This window comes from Bufo bufo, chromosome 1 (genome assembly GCF_905171765.1).
Source record: "Bufo bufo chromosome 1, aBufBuf1.1, whole genome shotgun sequence".
NCBI classification, from domain to species: Eukaryota; Metazoa; Chordata; class Amphibia; order Anura; family Bufonidae; genus Bufo; species Bufo bufo.
Window position 1 is genome coordinate 509,739,004 of NC_053389.1, and position 20,452 is coordinate 509,759,455.

The 20,452-nt window shown below is 44.1% G+C and overlaps 1 protein-coding gene across 2 annotated transcripts in view; it reads left to right on the top strand.

Moving 5' to 3' along the window:
* The first annotated feature begins 2,882 nt into the window (after positions 1-2,882).
* Positions 2,883-20,452, top strand: part of LOC120981567 — a 180,638-nt gene continuing 163,068 nt past the window's right edge. For both annotated transcript variants that reach the window (XM_040411107.1, XM_040411113.1), the window contains exon 1: positions 2,883-3,071. In XM_040411107.1, coding sequence (XP_040267041.1) covers positions 2,979-3,071 — 93 coding nt within the window. In that variant the 5' untranslated portion in view covers positions 2,883-2,978. The remainder of the gene's footprint in view (positions 3,072-20,452) is intronic.

The window sequence follows — 20,452 nt, forward strand, 5'->3', positions numbered from 1 at the left end:
TTTATTTTGCATCTCTAGCAATATAAACACTCTGGGACAACATATTCCCCAGTACCAAAGAGAGCGTACACACAGGGAATATTTGTAATTAATATTAATGATTTACCTTATTGGCAATTTTCTCTTATCCCGCGTGCTTGAATTCTACTTTCTGGTTTGTCATGTGTCTGCTGTCTCATCATGCCTTAGAGCAATGACATCAGGAGGACATGTGACACTAACAATGCTCCTTGCTCTTACCAGTGATGATTGTGCATCCTACATTACATGGCTTAAATGCAAGATGTAACCTACAGCAACCGAATATCAAATCAGATTTGAAATGGTAGGCTAATAACTTTAGGATGAGGCAAGGATACACGTATTAGTGGCACAACCCCTTTAAAAGGAACCTGTTACATTGAACATGGAGTGTAATCTGCAGGCAACAGGTTATATCACAGGAGGAGCTTAGCAAATTCATATACAGATTTGTAGAAAAAAGTTTTTATGCTTAGGAGTCCAGTGGGCGGTCCTACTCAGTGACGGACAGCGTTCCCTGTTTGATTGTGCATGGAGATAACTCTTAGTTACTGCACAGGAACATCCATGAGACTCCTAGGCATAGATAGAGTGGGAACATGAATACAAGTTAGGCCTCATGCACACGACCGTATTTTTTTGCGGTCCGCAAAACGGTGTTCCGTTTTTCCGTGATCCGTGACCGTTTTTTCGTCCGTGGGTCTTCCTTGATTTTTGGAGGATCCACGGACATGAAAAAAATGACATTTTGGTGTCCGCCTGGCCGTGCGGAGCCAAACGGATCCGTCCTGAATTACAATTCAAGTCAATGGGGACGGATCCGTTTGACGTTGACACAATATGGTGCAATTTCAAACGGATCCGTCCCCCATTGACTTTCAATGTAAAGTCAGGAGTTAATATACCATAGGATTGGAGTTTTCTCCAATCCGATGGTATATTTTAACTTGAAGCGTCCCCATCACCATGGGAACGCCTCTATGTTAGAATATACCGTCGGATTTGAGTTACATGGTGATGGGGACGCTTCAGGTTATAATATACTAAAAGAACTGTGTACATGACTGCCCTCTGCTGCCTGGCAGGTGCTGCCAGGCAGCAGGGGGCAGCCCCCCCCTGTAGTTAACACATTGGTGGCCAGTGGGCCCCCCTCCCTCCCCTGTAGTTAACTCGTTGGTGGCCAGTGGGCCCCCCCCTCCCTCCCCTGTAGTTAACTCGTTGGTGGCCAGTGGGCCCCCCCTCCCTCCCCTGTAGTTAACTCGTTGGTGGCCAGTGGGCCCCCCCCTCCCCTGTAGTTAACACATTGGTGGCCAGTGCGGCCGGCCCACCCCTCCCCTGTAGTTAACTCATTGGTGGCCAGTGGGCCCCCCTCCCTCCCCTGTAGTTAACTCGTTGGTGGCCAGTGGGCCCCCTCCTCCCTCCCCTGTAGTTAACTCGTTGGTGGCCAGCGGGCCCTCTCCCCTCCCTCCCCCTCCTAATTAAAATCTCCCCCCTATCATTGGTGGCAGCGGAGAGTACCGATCGGAGTCCCAGTTTAATCGCAGGGGCTCCGATCGGTAACCATGGCAACCAGGACGCTACTGCAGTCCCGGTTGCCATGGTTACTTAGCAATTTGGAGAACCATTATACTTACCTGCGAGCTGCGATGTCTGCGTCCGGCCGGGAGCTTCTCCTACTGGTAAGTGACATGACCTGTCACTGGCCACCAATGGCCACACTGGCCACCAATGAGTTAACTACAGGGGAGGGAGGGGGGGGGGCTGGCCACACTGGCCACCAATGTGTTAACTACAGGGGGGGCTGCCCCCTGCTGCCTGGCAGCACCTGCCAGGCAGCAGGGGGCAGTCATGTACACAGTTCTTTTAGTATATTCTAACCTGAAGCGTCCCCATCACCATGGGAATGCCTCTGTGTTAGAATATACTGTCGGTTCTGAGTTTTCACGTCTGTATAAAAGTAACCTACGGCCACGGATCACGGACACGGATGCCAATCTTGTGTGCATCCGTGTTCTTTCACGGACCCATTGACTTGAATGGGTCCGTGAACCATTGTCCGTCCAAAAAATAGGACTGGTCATATTTTTTTGACGGACAGGATACACGGATCACGGTCTCGGCTGCAAAACGGACCCATTGAAAGTCAATGGGTCCGCGAAAAAAAAACGGAAAACGGCACAACGGCCACGGATGCACACAACGGTCGTGTGCATGAGGCCTAATACTGAAACTTTTCCCATAAAACTATATATCAATCCGCTCCTCTTGATCTATAACATGATTCCAGCAGCTCAGACACCATGTTTAATGTTAAATATTCCCTTTATATCCTACCTTACCTTCTAATGTCAGGAACAGTGAATTGGAAAAGTGTATTAGGCACAGTTCTAATGATCTTTGTCAATAAGGAACATTATGCGAGGCTCTACAATACATACATTGCACTGATAAGAAGTGGACTAGGACCATCCAGCACAATGATAATTTGCTTCTCCAAATGGCAAATCTCCTAATAAACCTTCATGCATACTTGACCCTCCTATTTGGCAAGAAACCTACTGGCTTTGATATTATACAACAAACCAAATATGCAGCCTCTGGTTAGTCTATTTGTAAAGCATTACAAAGTGCTGGATTGCTTGTCTGGTCATGCTTGACACCACAGGACAAACATAATACATTTGCTATGCGTTTCCTATTACAATTAATCATTACCATAGATCATAGTCATAAGAGTTCATGGAGTTAGTATAGGGTGCTAGGGAGTGTGGCTTGCTATGGAAACTGTGGGTATATTATTTGCAACTGTTATGTGCAGTTCAGTGCACAGCTCAGCAGTACCTGGTGCATGGCTGGATATCTGCTCATATCAACGCTCCATTTTATATCCATTTCCATTTGAACCCACAGTTTTCATTTAACTTTTGTAGTAATCTTGTATTCTTCTAGGGTTACAGATGACCTCTACAGGATTCCGTGTTCTGAACCAAATGGCACAGTTAAGCCTGGACGCTGCCATATCCAGTGAGAGAGCAAAGCTCTGGGGGAAGGTAACATCATTAACTGATTTTTATAATTTTGCAGTAAAATAAATAAATATATATATATATATATAAAGAGAGAGAGAGAGATATGTGCATATATATATATATATATATATATATATATATATATATATATATATTAGCAGAATGATCTGGCTTTGCACTGGTATATTTCGTCTATTTAATTTCATGTTTATGTGTATGGTTAAAAGATATCCATGTGTCCCCCATTACAGTAACCTCCACTGTGCCCAACCCAATTAACAGTGACCTCCACAGAGCCCCATCCCCTTAAAGAGGACCTTTCACCACTCCTCACATTCCTGCTCCATGCATTCCCCATGTAATAACAATTCTGGAGCATCTATTCTTATTGCTCTATGTTGTGCTATTCCTTTATTATTCCTGATGGAAGTTATGAATGAATTGCTATTAGTCTTCAGTAAAGGTACAGATGGGAGGTAACCAGTCGGGTGTGTGTACCTGCACAGACTCACTCTATCTAACCAGTGCTGCCATTTTCAGATTGTGCAGGTACACACCTCCAACTGGTTACCTCCCCTCTGTACCGTTACTGAAGGCTAATAGCAATTAATTCATAACTTCTAGTGCTAATAAATGAATGACACAACATAGAGCCATAAGAATAGATGCTCCAGAATTGTTAGTACGTGGGAAATGCATGAAGCTATTAAAACAGGCATGTCAGGAGTGGTGAAAGGTCCTCTTCCAGGCTACATTCACATGTCAGTATTTTTCTATATCCCGATTTTCGGTCTGTTTTTTGCGGATCCGTTGTTCCTGAAAATGTTTCCGTATGTCATCCGTTTTTTGCAGATCCGCAAAAAACGGAAACAGTTATAAAGTTCAATAAGCAAATAAAGTTGTTTGGATTTCTTTGAAAAAAAATTGAAAAAAAAAAGTGAATAAAAGTTTATAAAATAAAAATTTAATTTCCAGGAACGGAATCCACATAAAACGGATGACATACGAATGTCTTCCGTTTTTTGCGGATCCATTGACTTTGTATCGTACCAGGATCCGATTTTTGCGGAAAAGAATAGGACAAGTTTTATATTTTTTCGGACATGCGGAACGGAACAACGGAAACGGACAGCACACATTGTGCTGTCCGATTTTTTCCAGGACCCATTGAAAATGAATGAGTACAGAACTGGTCCAGATCTGTTCCGAATAAAACGGAACAGATCAGGAAAGAAAAAACGGACGTGTGAATGGAGCCTAACTTTGCACTTCGAAAGCAGCCCGCCACCTTAACAGTGACCTCAACAGTGGCCTGTCGGCTTAACAGTGACCTCCAAAGTGCCCCATCCCCTTAACTTTTTACTTTCAAAGCAGCCCGTTACCTTAACATTGGCCTCAACAGTGGCCCACCCCCTTAACAGTGATCTCCACAGCAACCCATCCCCTTAAAATGTGAACTCCACAGCACCCTGCCACTTTAGCAGTGACCTCCACAACAGCCTGCCCCTTAACAGTAGATACCCACAGCGCTTATCCCCCTTAAGTGACCTTCACAGCGGCCCACGCCCTTAACAGTGATCTCAACAGCGCCCCGCCCTTTAACCACTTCAGCTCCCCTAGCTTAAACACCCTTAATGACAAGACCACGTTTTACACTTCTGCACTAGACTACTTTCACCGTTTATTGCTCGGTCATGCAACTTACCACCCAAATGAATTTTACCTCCTTTTCTTCTCACTAATAGAGCTTTCATTTGGTGGTATTTCATTGCTGCTGACATTTTTACTTTTTTTGTTATTAATCGAAATTTAACGAAATTTTTGCAAAAAAAAAGACATTTTTCACTTTCAGTTGTATTTTTTTTTTTTTAAAACGACATCTATATATAAATTTTTCTCTAAATTTATTGTTCTGCATGCCTTTGATTAAAAAAAGATGTTTGGGTAAAAAAAAAAAATGGTTTGGGTAAAAGTTATAGCGTTTACAAACTATGGTACAAAAATGTGAATTTCCACTTTTTGAAGCAGCTCTGACTTTCTGAGCACCTGTCATGATTCCTGAGGTTCTACAATGCCCAGACAGTAGAAAAAACCCACAAATAACCCCATTTTGGAAAGTAGAAACCCTAAGGTATTCGCTGATGGGCATAGTGAGTTCATAGAACTTTTTATTTTTTGTCACAAGTTAGCGGAAAATGATGATTTTTTATTTATTATTTTTTCCTTACAAAGTCTCATATTCCACTAACTTGTGACAAAAAATAAAAACTTCCATGAACTCACTATGCCCATCACGAAATACCTTGGGGTGTCTTCTTTCCAAAATGGGGTCACCTGTGGGGTAGTTATACTGCCCTGGCATTTAAGGGGCCCTAATGTGTGAGAAGTAGTTTGAAATCAAAATGTGTAAAAAATGCCCTGTGAAATCCTAAAGGTGCTCTTTGGAATTTGGGCCCCCTTGCCCACCTAGGCTGCAAAAAAGTGTCACACATCTGGTATCGCCGTACTCAGTAGAAGTTGGGGAATGTGTTTTGGGGTGTCATTTTACATATACCCATGCTAGGGTGAGATAACTATCTCGGCAAAAGACAACTTTTCCCATTTTTTTTATACAAAGTTGACATTTGACCAAGATATTTATCTCACCCAGCATGGGTATATGTAAAATGACACCCCAAAACACATTGCCCAACTTCTCCTGAGTACGGCAATACCACATGTGTGACACTTTTTTGCAGCCTAGATGCGCAAAGGGGCCCAAATTCGTTTTAGGAGGGCATTTTTAGACATTTGGAACCCAGACTTCTTCTCACGCTTTAGGGCCCCTAAAATGCCAGGGTAGTATAAATACCCCACATGTGACCCCATTTTGGAAAGAAGACACCCCAAGGTATTCAATGAGGGGCATGGCGAGTTCATAGAAAAAAATAAAAATTGGCACAAGTTAGCGGAAATTGATATATATTTTTTTTCTCACAAAGTCTCCCTTTCCACTAACTTGGGACAAAAATTTCAATCTTTCATGGACTCAATATGCCCCTCAGCGAATACCTTGGGGTGTCTTCTTTCCGAAATGGGGTCACATGTGGGGTATTTATACTGCCCTGGAATTTTAGGGGCCCTAAAGCGTGAAAAGAAGTCTGGAATATAAATGTCTAAAAAATTTTACGCATTTGGATCCCGTGAGGGGTATGGGGAGTTCATGTGAGATTTTATTTTTTGTCACAAGGTAGTGGAATATGAGAAAAAAAATAACAATTTCCACTAACTTGTGCCAAAAAAATGTCTAAATGGAGCCCCCCTGTCATTGATCACCCCCCTGTAAGGCTCCATTCAGACGTCCGTATGTGTTTTACGGATCCACGGATCCATGGATCGGATCCGCAAAACACATACGGACATCTGAATGGAGCCTTACAGGGGGGTGATCAATGACAGGGGGGTGATCAATGACAGGGGGGTGATCAGGGAGTCTATATGGGGTGATCACCCCCCTGTCATTGATCACCCCCCTGTAAGGCTCCATTCAGACGTCCGTATGTGTTTTGCGGATCCGATCCATGGATCCGTGGATCCGTAAAACACATACGGACGTCTGAATGGAGCCGTACGGGGGGTGATCAATGACAGGGGGGTGATCAATGACAGGGGGGTGATCAGGGATTCTATATGGGGTGATCACCCCCCTGTAAGGCTCCATTCAGACGTCCGTATGTGTTTTGCGGATCCGAAAAACACATACGGACGTCTGAATGGAGCCTTACAGGGGGTGATCAATGACAGGAGGGTGATCAGGGAGTCTATATGGGGTGATCAGGGGTTAATAAGGGGTTAATAAGTGACAGGAAGGGGGGGGGGGTGTCGTGTGGTGCTTGGTGCTACTTATTACAGAGCTGCCTGTTCCTCTGGTGGTCGATCCAAGCAAAGGGGACCACCAGAGGACCAGGTAGCAGGTATATTAGACGCTGTTATCAAAAGGGGTTAAAAAAATCGCATCTACAGCCTGCCAGCGAATGATCGCCGCTGGCAGGCTGTAGATCCACTCGCTTACCTGCAGTTCCTGTGAACGTGCGCGCCTGTGTGCGCGCGTTCACAGGAAATCTCGCGTCTCGCGAGATGACGCGTATATGCGTGACTCTGCCTGGAGCTGCCGCCTCCGGAACGCGATCCTGCGTTAGGCGGTCTGGAGGCGGTTAAAATGTGACCTCCACAGCACCCTTCCCCCTTAACAGTGACCTTCACAGCAGCCCACCCCATTAACAGTGACCCCTCACAGCGCACCATCACCTGAACAGTGACGTCCTCAGTTGCCTCCCTCCTTAACAGTGACTCACCCACAGCTTCCTGCCCCTTAACAGTGACCTCCACAAAGCCCCACCACCTTAACATTGACCTCCATAATGGTCCACTCCCTTAAGTGACCTCCACAGTGCCCATCCCTTTAAATGTGAGCTCCACAGCACCCTGCTCTCTTAACAGTGATCCCCCACCCACAGTGCCCCTTTAACTATGACATCCACAGTGGCCAGCCCCCTCAAGAACTGAGAGAGCTGAGACCTTTACAAAAACCTTCCTGGACACTTGATGTATATATCCTCCAAATTTGGCGCAGATCAGTCCAGTTGTTTGGCCATGCAAAAATCAAAGACAGACAGACAACAGACAGACAGAAATTCATTATCATATACAGTCAGGTCCATAAATATTGGGACATGGACACAATTCTAACATTTTTGGCTCTATACACCACCACAATCGATTTGAAATGAAACAAACAAGATGTTCTTTAACTGCAGACTGTCAGCTTTAATTTGAGGGTATTTACATCCAAATCAGGTGAACGGTGTAGGAATTACAACAGTTTGCATATGTGCCTCCCACTTGTTAAGGGACCAAAAGTAATGGGACAATTGGCTTCTCAGCTGTTCCATGGCTAGGTGTGTGTTATTACCTCAATATCCCAATTACAATGAGCATACAAAAGGTCCAGAGTTCATTTCAAGTGTGCTATTTGCATTTGGAATCTGTTGCTGTCAACTCTCAAGATGAGATCCAAAGAGCTGTCACTATCAGTGAAGCAAGCCATCATTAGGCTGAAAAAACAAAACAAACCCATCAGAGAGATAGCAAAAACATTAGGTGTGGCCAAAACAACTGTTTGGAACATTCTTAAAAAGAAGGAACGCACCGGTGAGCTCAGCAACACCAAAAGACCAGGAAGACCACGGAAAACAACTGTGGTGAATGACCGAAGAATTCTTTCCCTGGTGAAGAAAACCCCCTTCACAACAGTTGGCCAGATCAAGAACACTCTCCAGGAGGTAGGTGTATGTGTGTCAAAGTCAACAATGAAGAGAAGACTTTACCAGAGTGAATACAGAGGGTTCACCACAAGATGTAAACCATTGGTGAGCCTCAAAAACAGGAAGACCAGATTAGAGTTTGCCAAACAACATCTAAAAAAGCCTTCACAGTTCTGGAACAACATCCTATGGACAGATGAGACCAAGATCAACTTGTACCAGAGTGATAGGAAGAGAAGAGTATGGAGAAGGAAAGGAACTGCTCATGATCCTAAGCATACCACCTCATCAGTGAAGCATGGTGGTGGTAGTGTCATGGCGTGGGCATGTATGGCTGCCAATGTAAATGGTTCTCTTGTATTTATTGATGATGTGACTGCTGACAAAAGCAGCAGGATGAATTCTGAAGTGTTTCAGGCAATATTATCTGCTCATATTCAGCCAAATGCTTCAAAACTCATTGGACGGCGCTTCACAGTGCAGATGGACAATGACCCAAAGCATACACCAAAAGCATCCAAAGAGTTTAAGGGAAAGAAGTGGAATGTTATGCAATGGCCAAGTCAATTACCTGACCTAAATCCGATTGAGCATGCATTTCACTTACTGAAGACAAAACTGAAGGGAAAATGCCCCAAGAACAAGCAGGAACTGAAGACAGTTGCAGTAGAGGCCTGGCAGAGCATCACCAGGGATGAAACCCAGCATCTGGTGATGTCTATGCGTTCCAGACTTCAGGCTGTAATTGACTGCAAAGGATTTGCAACCAAGTATTAAAAAGTGATTTATGATTATTATTCTGTCCCATTACTTTTGGCCCCTTAACAAGTGGGAGGCACATATGCAAACTGTTGTAATTCCTACACCGTTCACCTGATTTGGATGTAAATACCATTAAAGCTGACAGTCTGCAGTTAAAGCACATCTTGTTTGTTTCATTTCAAATCCATTGTGGTGGTGTATAGAGCCAGAAATCTTAGAATTATGTTGATGTTCCAATATTTATGGACCTGACTGTATATACTAGCAGAATGACCGACTTTGCACGGGTACATTTAGACTATTTCATTTAATGTTTGCGTGTGTGGTTAAAAAATATCCACAGTGTCCCCCACAACAGTTACCTCCACAGTTACCCCACTTTATAACAGTGACCTCCACAGAGCCCCACCTTTAGCAGTGACCTACTATTGGATAATAAGGGTCATGTGACCGTGTGTATAGCAGTTATGGTATGAGTGAAGGACCTGCGAGCTTCTATTAGCTAATAAGGGTCATGTGTCCGTGTCTGTGGCAGTTAGGATATGAGTGAAGCTGCAAGCTCTGATTGGTTAACAAATTTTTGGGGAATATCTCAAGAATGGTGCATCCTAGAGAACGGAGACCTTTCTGAAAACCTCCAGTCATTTGGCTGTGCATAAAGAACAGACAACAGACAGACAGAAATATATATATATATATATATATATATATATATATAAGCTGAAGGCCCAGCTTCACATTGGTATATTTAATCTATTTCATTTAATGTTTGTGTATGTCGTTAAAAGATATTGACAGTATCCACTATAACAGTGACACCCACAGCCCCCCACCCCATAACACTGAACCCCCTCACAGTGCCACATCTCCTAAAAATGGGACTTCCACAGCAGCCCACGCCCTTAACTTTGACCTTTACAGCAGCCTGCCCCTTTTACAGTGAGTTCCACAGCATCCCACCCCCTTAACAGTGACCTCTACAGTACCCGCCCCTTAACACTGACCATAGGTTACAGTCCCCTTAACTGACTTCCACCATTTCCTTAACAGAGATGTACCCCACCCCTTTCAGTGATCTCTACAGAGCTCTGTTCCCTTAAAATGTGACTTCCACAACACTCACCCCCCATAACAGTGACCTCTACAGCACCCCGCCCCTTAACACTGACCTCCACCGTTCCTTGCCCCCTTTATAGAGACCTCCACATTGCCTACGTGGCCTAACCGGATCAGGGGCGTGACTTAGCGGGATCTGGCAGCAGGGTTTTTAAGTCCGTCTTTTGAGAGTGGCCTGAATGGCCATCCTACCTGCCCCCTGAACTGTGACCTCCACAGCACTCCGCTCCCTTAACAGTGTCATCCACAGCGCCCTGCCCCTTTAAAGCTGACCTACAGCAGTGAAGAAAAATGGCTGCGTTGTTATGGAAACCTGGTGTAAAACTGTGTGTATGTGGAGACTAAGGACCTGCGAGCTTCTATTGGCTGATAAGGGACATGTGACGGTGTGTATGGCAGTTGGAATATGAAGAGAAAGACCTGCAGGCTTCTATTGGCTAATGTAGGTCATGTGATGGGCCATATTTGCATATTTGGGGGGAATATCTCAGGAACAGTATGCACTAGAGAGCTGAGACTCGGTCTAAAACCTTCCCGGACACCTGATGTACCTGTGAGCTGAATTTCGTGATTGTAAATGCGACGGTGCAGATTCCTTGTGTGTAGCGGACATACATACACACATGAACATACAAACACTCAGCTTTAGATATATATATTATAGAGAGAGAGAGAGAGGTATATATAGTAGTCACAAAAAGTTAGGGATATTTGGCTTTCGGGTGAAATTTATGGAAAACGGAAAAAGTTCACGCTACAGTGATATTAAATCATGAAAGTAGGGCATTTAACTAGAAGTATGCAATAGTGATTTCCTCATCTCAAACGATTTATTGAAAGAAAAGCCAACAACAGTGGTGGTAATTAGGAATGGGCAAATTCACAAGTCGATTAGCAAAAAACTTTTTTCTAATACTGTACGGAGTACAGTATTAAAATGTATTGGCTCTGATGAGCTGAAGTTATTGCTTCATGAAGTCTCGCGAGACTTCGCGCAATAACTTCATAAATTAATTTGTACTGTAAAAAACTATTTCCCAAACTCAGGTATGATTCAAATGTACCACTTGGGACCGAACCAGAGTTCGGGAAATGTTTTTTTACAGTACAAATTAATTTATGAAGTTATTGGGCGAAGTCTCGTGAGACTTCATGAAGCAATAACTTCAGCTCATCAGAGCCAATACATTTTAATTCAGCTCATTGGAGCCAATACATTTGATTACTGTATGGAGCTTCTGCTCTGTACAGTATTAGAACGAAGTTTTATGCGAATCGACTTCGGATGTTTCATCCGAAGTCGATTTGCTCATCCCTAGTGGTGATACCCACCAATAAAATTTCAATGTCTCAAGAACTTGTCATGTAGCCTTGAGCATCAATTACAGCTTGACAACAACGTCTCATGCTGTTCACAAGTTGACTTATTGTCTGCTGAGGCATGTCATCCCACTCTTCTTGAAGGGTGGCCTTCAGGTCATTGAGGTTCTGGGGTACAGAGTTACGAGCCTCTACACGGCGACTCAGCTTATCCCATAGGTTTTCAATGGGGATCACGTCTGGAGAAAGTACAGGCCACCCCATTTGAGGTACCCCAGTCTCCAGCAGCCGTTCCCTAATGATAGGAGCTCGATGAGCTGGCACATTGTCATCCATGAAGATGAAATTAGGCCTGTTGTTCATGCAGAGGCACAATGACTAGATTAATGATGTTATTCAAGTAGTATGGGCTTGTCTCTGTACTATTCACAAAGTGTAGAGCAATTCTGTATTGTCTAGACACACCTGCCCACACTGTAGCACTACCACCACCAAGGACTCATCTGGTGACAACAGCAGCTGATGCATAGCGCTCTCCTTAACGTCTCTAACATTCTTGGTGGCCATCATTTCTGCTCAGCGCGAATCGACTTTTATCAGTGAACAGCACTGAGGCCCACTGGTCCCTCATCCAACGTAGATGCTCCCTGGCCCATGCAAGACCACCTGTGGTCAGGTACCCTTGCAGATCGTCTAGCACGCAGACCATGCTTTTGAATGGTCTGAGGTGACACTTGGTGCCTCTCACCTCCCTTAAATGTGCCTGGAGTTGTGTGGCATTTATCATCCGGTTCCGCAGGGCATTGTTCACAATGAAGCAGTCATCAGTGTCGGATGTGGCCAAAGGAAGTCCACTTCTATTCCTTTCTGTGACTCTTCCAGTCTCTCTTTATCACTGTTGCAACCTTCTGATGACACTCTGTGACACTCTAAGCTCAGTGGCCATTTCTGTCTGAGAACATCCTGCTTGAAGCCTTGTAATGGCGAGGTACTGTTGATCAATTATTAGGTGTCGTCTTGGTCTCATGATGTCAAAATGTGAACAGCATGATGAGGAGGACTGTTTAAATACCAATTTTAATTAAACTGGGAAATTTATTGGGCAATTCAAGGATCAAACAACTGTTGTGAATTTTGCCATTAAGCTCCTTGTTAGAGAACAGCAAGTTGTACAAAGTACTGAAACATTGAACAGTTGGACATCCGCATTCGAAAATTTAGAGAGGGTCACATAAAGTTCACTTGTAAAGGTTAGAATGCATTTTAGGTTCGTCCACAAGCCAAATATCCCTAACTTTTTGTGAGGAGTAGCATGTATATACTGTGTATGTATATATATATACAGTATATATATATATATATACACACAGAGAGAGAGAGAGATGTGTGTGTATATATATATATATATATATATACACAGAGAGAGAGAGACCGTCATGCTGTGGTTGCGAAGCGGTTGCATAGATGCCGAGTACTGTGTGGCCATGTACAGTAAGTTGCAGCAGGCTCCAATTAACTAATTAGGACTGCATTGTTTAGTAGGTTTTTAATGCTCTCTCAAGTAGTTATTTAGAGAACCACTGCGACTAGTATGGTTGCACTTTACTCCGCTGCAATGTGACAGCATCGCAACTGTGGCACAGCCCTGTTATGTGGTCATAAGCTAACAGGGTGGTAGTAATAACTTTACCTGTGTAATATAAATTGCATGAAAAAGCTTTACCCATCAACTAATAATTCTGGAGACTAGGAGTGTAGCTATGTGTGTGTGGAGAGATAGGGAGCATGGTTCTGGCCAGGCATGCAACTTGGGGGATGTCCACAAGCCATGGAACGGACAGAGAACTGAGGGGCACATTTATTACGACCGGCATTTTAGATGCCTCTCTTAATAAAGCCCTAAGCTAGCGGTGGTTCCGCCGAAGTTATGAAAAGTTCCGGGCCTTCCTAGCTGTCTTACATTCAGGCTTTTTTGTATGCCTGAAATAGGCGTAGAAAATGGTAAATGAGACGGGCCTGCCGGCCGTCCCCTTCCCCGCCCACACCACGTCCACTTATTTAGACTTGGCATTAGCAGGGCAAAGTCTCAGATTGATAGCTGTGGCGCCGCAATCTGCGCCTGAAATACACCTAATATAGGCATATTTCAGCTTAATAAAGGATCCCCTGAATCTTTAAATATCTCACACTTGGAAAATTCAAGTTTTTGGGTGTCAGCCATCAGATCATAAGTCCAAAAGATTTAACAAAGGAAGATTCGCAGCACTTCACCATGTTTCAGGGTACTTTATGTGTCCACATTAAAGTAATGTTTCAGCTCTCTCCAGAGAAATTTTCAAGATTTTTATGTTGCTGTGAAAAGGGCAAATGAACCATTTTTTGAACTTCATTGAACCTTGGTGGAGTGCTACTATCTTTTCTTATATGTATGTGCTTATAGATAGATAGTTACAATTAACCCACTTAAGATTAGAGTTGAGCGAACCCGAACTGTAAAGTTCGGGTTCATACCGAACTTTAGGATTTTTGGACCTCGGACCAGAACCCGAACATTTTAGTAAAAGTTTGGGTTCGGGTTCCGTGTTCGGCGCTTTCTTGGCGCTTTTTGAAAGGCTGCAGAGCAGCCAATCAACAAGCGTTTAACTGTGTGACCTTAGAAGCCATCACAGCCATGCCTACTAATGACATGGCTGTGATTGGCCAGTGCAGCATGTGACCCAGCAGGCAGTTTTAAAACGTATCTGTTTGGGGGACAAACCTCACACCGCGCAGGAGCTGTGGACGGGCCTTGAACAACAGACCGATGAGTGGTTGGTGCCAGTCAGCCTCAAGCCCGGCCTGGTGGTGTGCGATAATGGGCGAAATCTCGTAGCAGCTTATCACCGCCAGTTCTGTGAGAAGGTCTGGCAGACGTTCTTCTCTACCTCTTGCATGACGTTCTTTGCTTTGGTTTCACTTTGTCATCTCCTTTCCTTCTCCCAGGTGTCACCTATTTAGACTAATTGTCTCCCTTTATATTCCCTCCCATACTGCCTCACTTTTAAACACGGTTTATACTACTTCCTGGATGAGGTGTTCACTGCTGGAGGCTGCTGCTGCTGTTTCCTCAGATAAGTCTTTTTCCTTTATTTGTGTTTCCTTGCTGGCTTGATTCTAGGTGATTAACCTACAAAAGGCCACCCGTCGGCTAGACAGTTAACAAAAACCACTTGTATAACAACCAAGGTAAACCAAAAACTAACAAATGGGGAATGGTATAAAAATGTAAATTTATTGATAAAAATACAAAGGATGGAGCTACTACAGAATTACAAGAATGCAGAGAAGCACAGGGTCACAGACGCCACAATACACCAAGGTGTCAATGAATAATGACATCTATTTCAGGTACCAGAGTAAAATGCTGATGTGCATTTAAGTAAACCAAATTGGTCCAATATGCAGTTGCTGTACGATTCCTTCAAACAATTGATGCAAAAAGCCCTGTTAGTAGCAGGGGAAAAGCACAGCGAATCCACACATAGCATAGAGGCCAGAGAGCAACAAACCATGAAAATAAAATTCTCTCGTAAATGGCACTATATGAACAATAGTCGACATGAATATGTAAAGAGGCTCGCTATGGATACGTGCAGAATCACCAGCAGGGTTAGGACAGGGAGAAATCAATGCAGACCGTACCTGAAGACATGGTGGTGAGTGGGTGTGAGGACCCTGAGCGCACAACCTCGACGCGCGTTTCGCCCTACGGCTTCGTCAGGAGGTATAAAATGATGTATAGACAGGGTATATATAAGGAGAGGTGGGGTGGGTCAAGGAAATTACCTTAATTTGGTACATCTGTGGTCCACATGTCTGGGCGCGGAATGCCCCATGATGCTCGACGCCATCTCTCGGCGCATCCACGTCATCGCGCGAGCGCGAAAATGTGACGTCATGGAGCGCGTCCAGATGGCGCCGAGCAGCGCATGCGCAGTCCGCGACCCTGTGGAACGCAGGTGACCCGCAGCCGGAAGTGTATCGATGTATAAGCGGAGAATGCTGCAGACATGTCACTAACTCTAATCTCATGCCAAAAGAGACACCGGACGCATCCATACCGAGCCTCACATCAATACAAATGCGCTTAAAAGCAACAGTTCACATCATGTGTACATACCAACCAAACATATAAGGAATCAGCCGCGTGTGAGTGGGGGCGGGGCGGAGCACATCCTAAAGCAGATAGTTGCTCCAGCCCAACCCCACTAATCACGGCCGAAACATGGAAAGTGCCACCAAAAAGCCATATAATGATGAACCTGACATCATACACCAAACGTGACGTTAAAACAAAATAGCGTGATGTGTAGTACGTCATATAGAAACATACACATATATACATAGCAAATATTTGACAATAAAATTACATGCATATTTTTAATGATTATACTCAGGTGTCGGCTGTGTGCTCACTGATCCGGGCGACGTAATTAAATACGCCTGCCCGTTGATAGATGTCCTAAATGGTTGAATTTAAGAATGAAAGGTGTAGAAAGATCCACACCTTAATAGATGAAACGATCTAAATATACTACCCAATTGGATATCGAACACACAGTCGACATCCGAAAATCAACCAGCATGATTCAAAAAGACATATCACACAAATCATGATAATATCTAAGAAATCATGATCAATATAGTGAGAATTAAAAATTCATCGCAAAAAACATAATTGTGATAATCTAGTGAATAGGTGATTATCATATGCTGAGGCAGTGATATATCCAATCGCCCGCCCCAGCAGATTTAAGGGTCAAGGTTTGGGTGAGGGACATTCAGGGACGACACCGCGGGCGGCAATAACTGGCCGCCGGCAGAGTCAACCGAGAAAGTCCCCCATCCAACTATAACCCAGACCTCTGCAGTGAAAAAAGAAAGAAAGAGAATCGAGTACGACCCAGCAGTGAAAAAAGGAGGAGCAATCCAAGCCAACCTAGGGCTCGGAAGTAGTCCACATAATCCAAAGGCGATGTTGAATCTGCTAACAAAACTAACAATGTGTTGCAACCCTAGATGTTCAGGTGATAGAGTAACCATGCCAAGGAATGATGTCCTTCATATGATCCATGATGCAAAATCCGATGTTATCCCACATGATGACCGTGTTCTCCTATGGATGATGGCAACCTTCCTTGCTACCAGAACCCACAAGGACTGAATATATGGAACCTCGAAAAGAAAGGAAAAAAGAGAGACAGATACTATTTTAGTCGTGAAACATATATAGACATCTAAATATATATATACCCTGTGATTAAAATTTGCGCGCTATTCATAGAAAAGAAGAAAAGCTGCTAAACTCATTGAGGCCGTGGGGTGTAACGGTGTCTAGGGTGACAATCCACTTGGTTTCCCTACGCAGCAATGCCACTTTTATATTGCCGCCTCTGGATCCCAAGTGGATTCTGTCAATGCCTCTAACTGATAGTCCCGCTGGGTCGGATCTGTGGAATTTGTAAAAGTGTCTAGGGACTGCTTGTAGCGAATCCCAATCCTTTTCCAGTGTGCCTGACGCTGCCCGAATACTGCGAATGTGTTCTAAGACACGAACCTTAAGAGCTCTTTTAGTCAAACCGATATAAAGTAAATTGCAGGGGCAGGTGATCTGATATATCACTGCCTCAGTATTGCAATTTATATGGTGTACGATGGTGTATTTCTTCAGACCAGAAGAATCACAAAAGCCAGTGGACCGGATCATGTACTGACAAGCAGTACAGGATCCGCAGGAGAAAGAGCCCCAATTCGGGCCCCTGCTCCCAAAGATTCCACCAATGGGTTTAGGCACGTAATGGCTTTTGGTGAGAATGTCGCGCAAATTGCGCGACCTTCTCCAAGTAATCTGGGGATACGCCGGAAGACTCGCAGCCAGATCACCATCGGTTTGCAGAACTGGCCAGTGCTTGCGGAGAATGTATTGTATAAACTTCCACTTGCTATTGAAGGGGGTGATGAATCTCACGTTATTATCTTTTTTGTTTTTTGATTTCAACTTACTTACCAGCAGAGAGTCTCTAGGTGTTTTTTTGGCTCTCTCATAACCCCGTTGAATAGTGTTGAATTGGTATCCTCTTTCGAGAAATCGTTGTGTTAGGGCTGAGGACTGCTGGTCGAAATATTCTTCGCTGGAACAAATCCTGCGGGTTCTCAGGAATTGCCCTGTAGGGATTGCCTGAATCGTGTTTGGATGGTGAGCAGAGGAGGCGTGGAGAAGGGCATTGACAGCTGTGGATTTCCTGAATAAGTCGGTAGACAGATATCCATCAGGGCCTTTAATGATCATGATGTCTAGAAATTCAACATTTGTAAGACTGTATTTCCAGGTAAGTTTAATATTGCGGGTATTTGTATTCAGACGAGCCAGAAAATCTTCCAAGGCAGGAATGGTGTCGTGCCATAGAAAAAATACATCGTCTATATACCTCGACCATAGGAGTGCGGCATCATATCCAGGTGTTTCATGTACCAGCTCTCTCTCCCACAGCCCCAGGAACAAATTTGCATATGAGGGTGCACATGCTGCCCCCATTGCTGTACCCTGGAGCTGTAGGAAGAGGCGGTCCTTAAACAGAAAATAGTTATGCGTCAATGTGAATTCTAACAACGCTAAGATGAATTCAATCAAATCGTTGTCAAAGTCAGTCATGACTAAAAAGGATCTGGATGCTCGCACTCCCTGGTCGTGGCATATAGACGTGTATAGCGATTCAATATCGCAGGTGACAAGAACCGCATCTTGATCGACGTGGATGCCATTCAATCGCCTCAACATATCTGTCGTATCTTTAACAAAAGATGGGAGAATTTCCACACTCTTTTGAAGGAAAAAGTCGATAAACTTCCCTATGTTGGTACACAGACTGCCGATCCCCGAGACGATCGGGCGTCCAGGAGGATGGGTACGGTTCTTGTGCACCTTTGGGAGCAAATACAGGGTTGGTTTAACGGGAAAGTCAACCTTTAACCCTTCCATCATTTTTAGGGTAATAACGCCCTGATCATGGGCATCCCTTAGGATATCGTCTAGTTCCCTTTTAAAAATCAAAGTCGGATCTTTCTCAATTTTTCTATAACATTGTTTGTTATTTAACTGTCGGAAGACTTCCTTTTCATACATCTGCACAGGCCATATCACGACGTTGCCCCCTTTATCGGCAGGTTTTATGACTACCTCCTTCAGATTCTGCAGTTCTCGCAGTGCCTGTCTCTGTGGGCGTGACAAGTTATCACCCCTAATATGTGAGTGATCGATGTTAAGATCACGTTTAACAAGCTTCACAAAGACATCCACTGCGGGACATAATGTTTTGGAGGGAAACGTCTGTGAACGCCTGTGCAGATGTATGGGGGATCTACTGGGTGTAATTTCTACCTGGTCTTCCAAAAGGGATTCTAGATCTCTAATCGCTTGCCTCTCAACCGGAGACAGGGAGGCGATACCTTCCTGACCGCGGTTAAAATATTTTTTGAACAGTAATTTTCGAGCAAATAGTTCTAGATCTTTGATTACTTCAAAGTAATCAAATCTGCCCACTGGGGAAAATGATAAACCCTTTTGTAAGACCTCTTGTTGTGCTGAGGTGAGATTAATGGTAGAAAGATTTATTACCTTTAATTCTTTGCTCTCTTCCCTCGACCATTCCCGTTCCAGTGTTTCCGTTTTTGTACCGGAGTGCGGAGATTGTAACCTGCCCTGTCGGGATCTGGACCGCGAGTAGTGCCCGGGCGCCCTTCTAAAAAAGGCCCGCCACATTCTTCCTCAGATAGAGATGACGCTAGGGACTGAGATCGTGAGCGTGATTCGGGTCTAAGATTCGTGCGTTGCCACTTGAATACTTTATTAGACTGGTAGTCTCCCAGATCTCTCTGGAATTTTTTTGTTTTAATCGACTGGATTTCTTTTTCCCACTTGACTAGGTCTTCCTCAAGACCTCTGTCGAAGGTCTCCAGATCCTCCTTAGTCAGTAGTTGGTTAATATTATCCTTATGACTGTCAATGTCCTTCTCCACAGCCTCCAAGGATCTCCGATCCACCCCAATCAGCAATTCAATTAGGGTTTGTGAACATTTAGTGAGAGTTTCCTCCCATTTTGCAATGAAGGAGGGATCTTCACCCTCCAAGGTTGGAAAGATCTGTATCCGAAGTCCCCGGGGTATAATATTCCGATTAAGGTAATTCTCAAGTGAGGCTTTATTCCACCACAACTTGGTACGTTTTTTTAAGGCCTCTCTGAGCTTATGCTTCAATTCTTTACTATCACATTTCTCCGCATCTTGCACTGCAGTGTCTCCAAACACTGATCCCAATTGTGACATCCAATCTTTGTCACGTGATCGATAATCCATAAATGAGGAATTGCCTTAAATTTTACTTAAATGCACATCAGCATTTTACTCTGGTACCTGAAATAGATGTCATTATTCATTGACACCTTGGTGTATTGTGGCGTCTGTGACCCTGTGCTTCTCTGCATTCTTGTAATTCTGTAGTAGCTCCATCCTTTGTATTTTTATCAATAAATTTACATTTTTATACCATTCCCCATTTGTTAGTTTTTGGTTTACCTTGATTCTAGGTGACTCTGACTCCGTCCGTATTAAGTGCAGGGAGCCGGTGGTCGTGTCCCCTCACTATTATAGGGTTTTCAGGTGTCACACAGTATTAGGTACGTGGGCATGCAATCGTCTACCATAGAGACCCTTGCATGGGCATAGCAGTCAGGGAGAGCTCTAGGGGTTTTATAGGGCTCACCCATATGCTCCTTAGTTTGGGATCAAGCCAGTCGGATGTTTATTTATAAGTTCCAGCTTTCTGCAACATCATCCATGACATTATAAACCGTCATAACCGTCTTA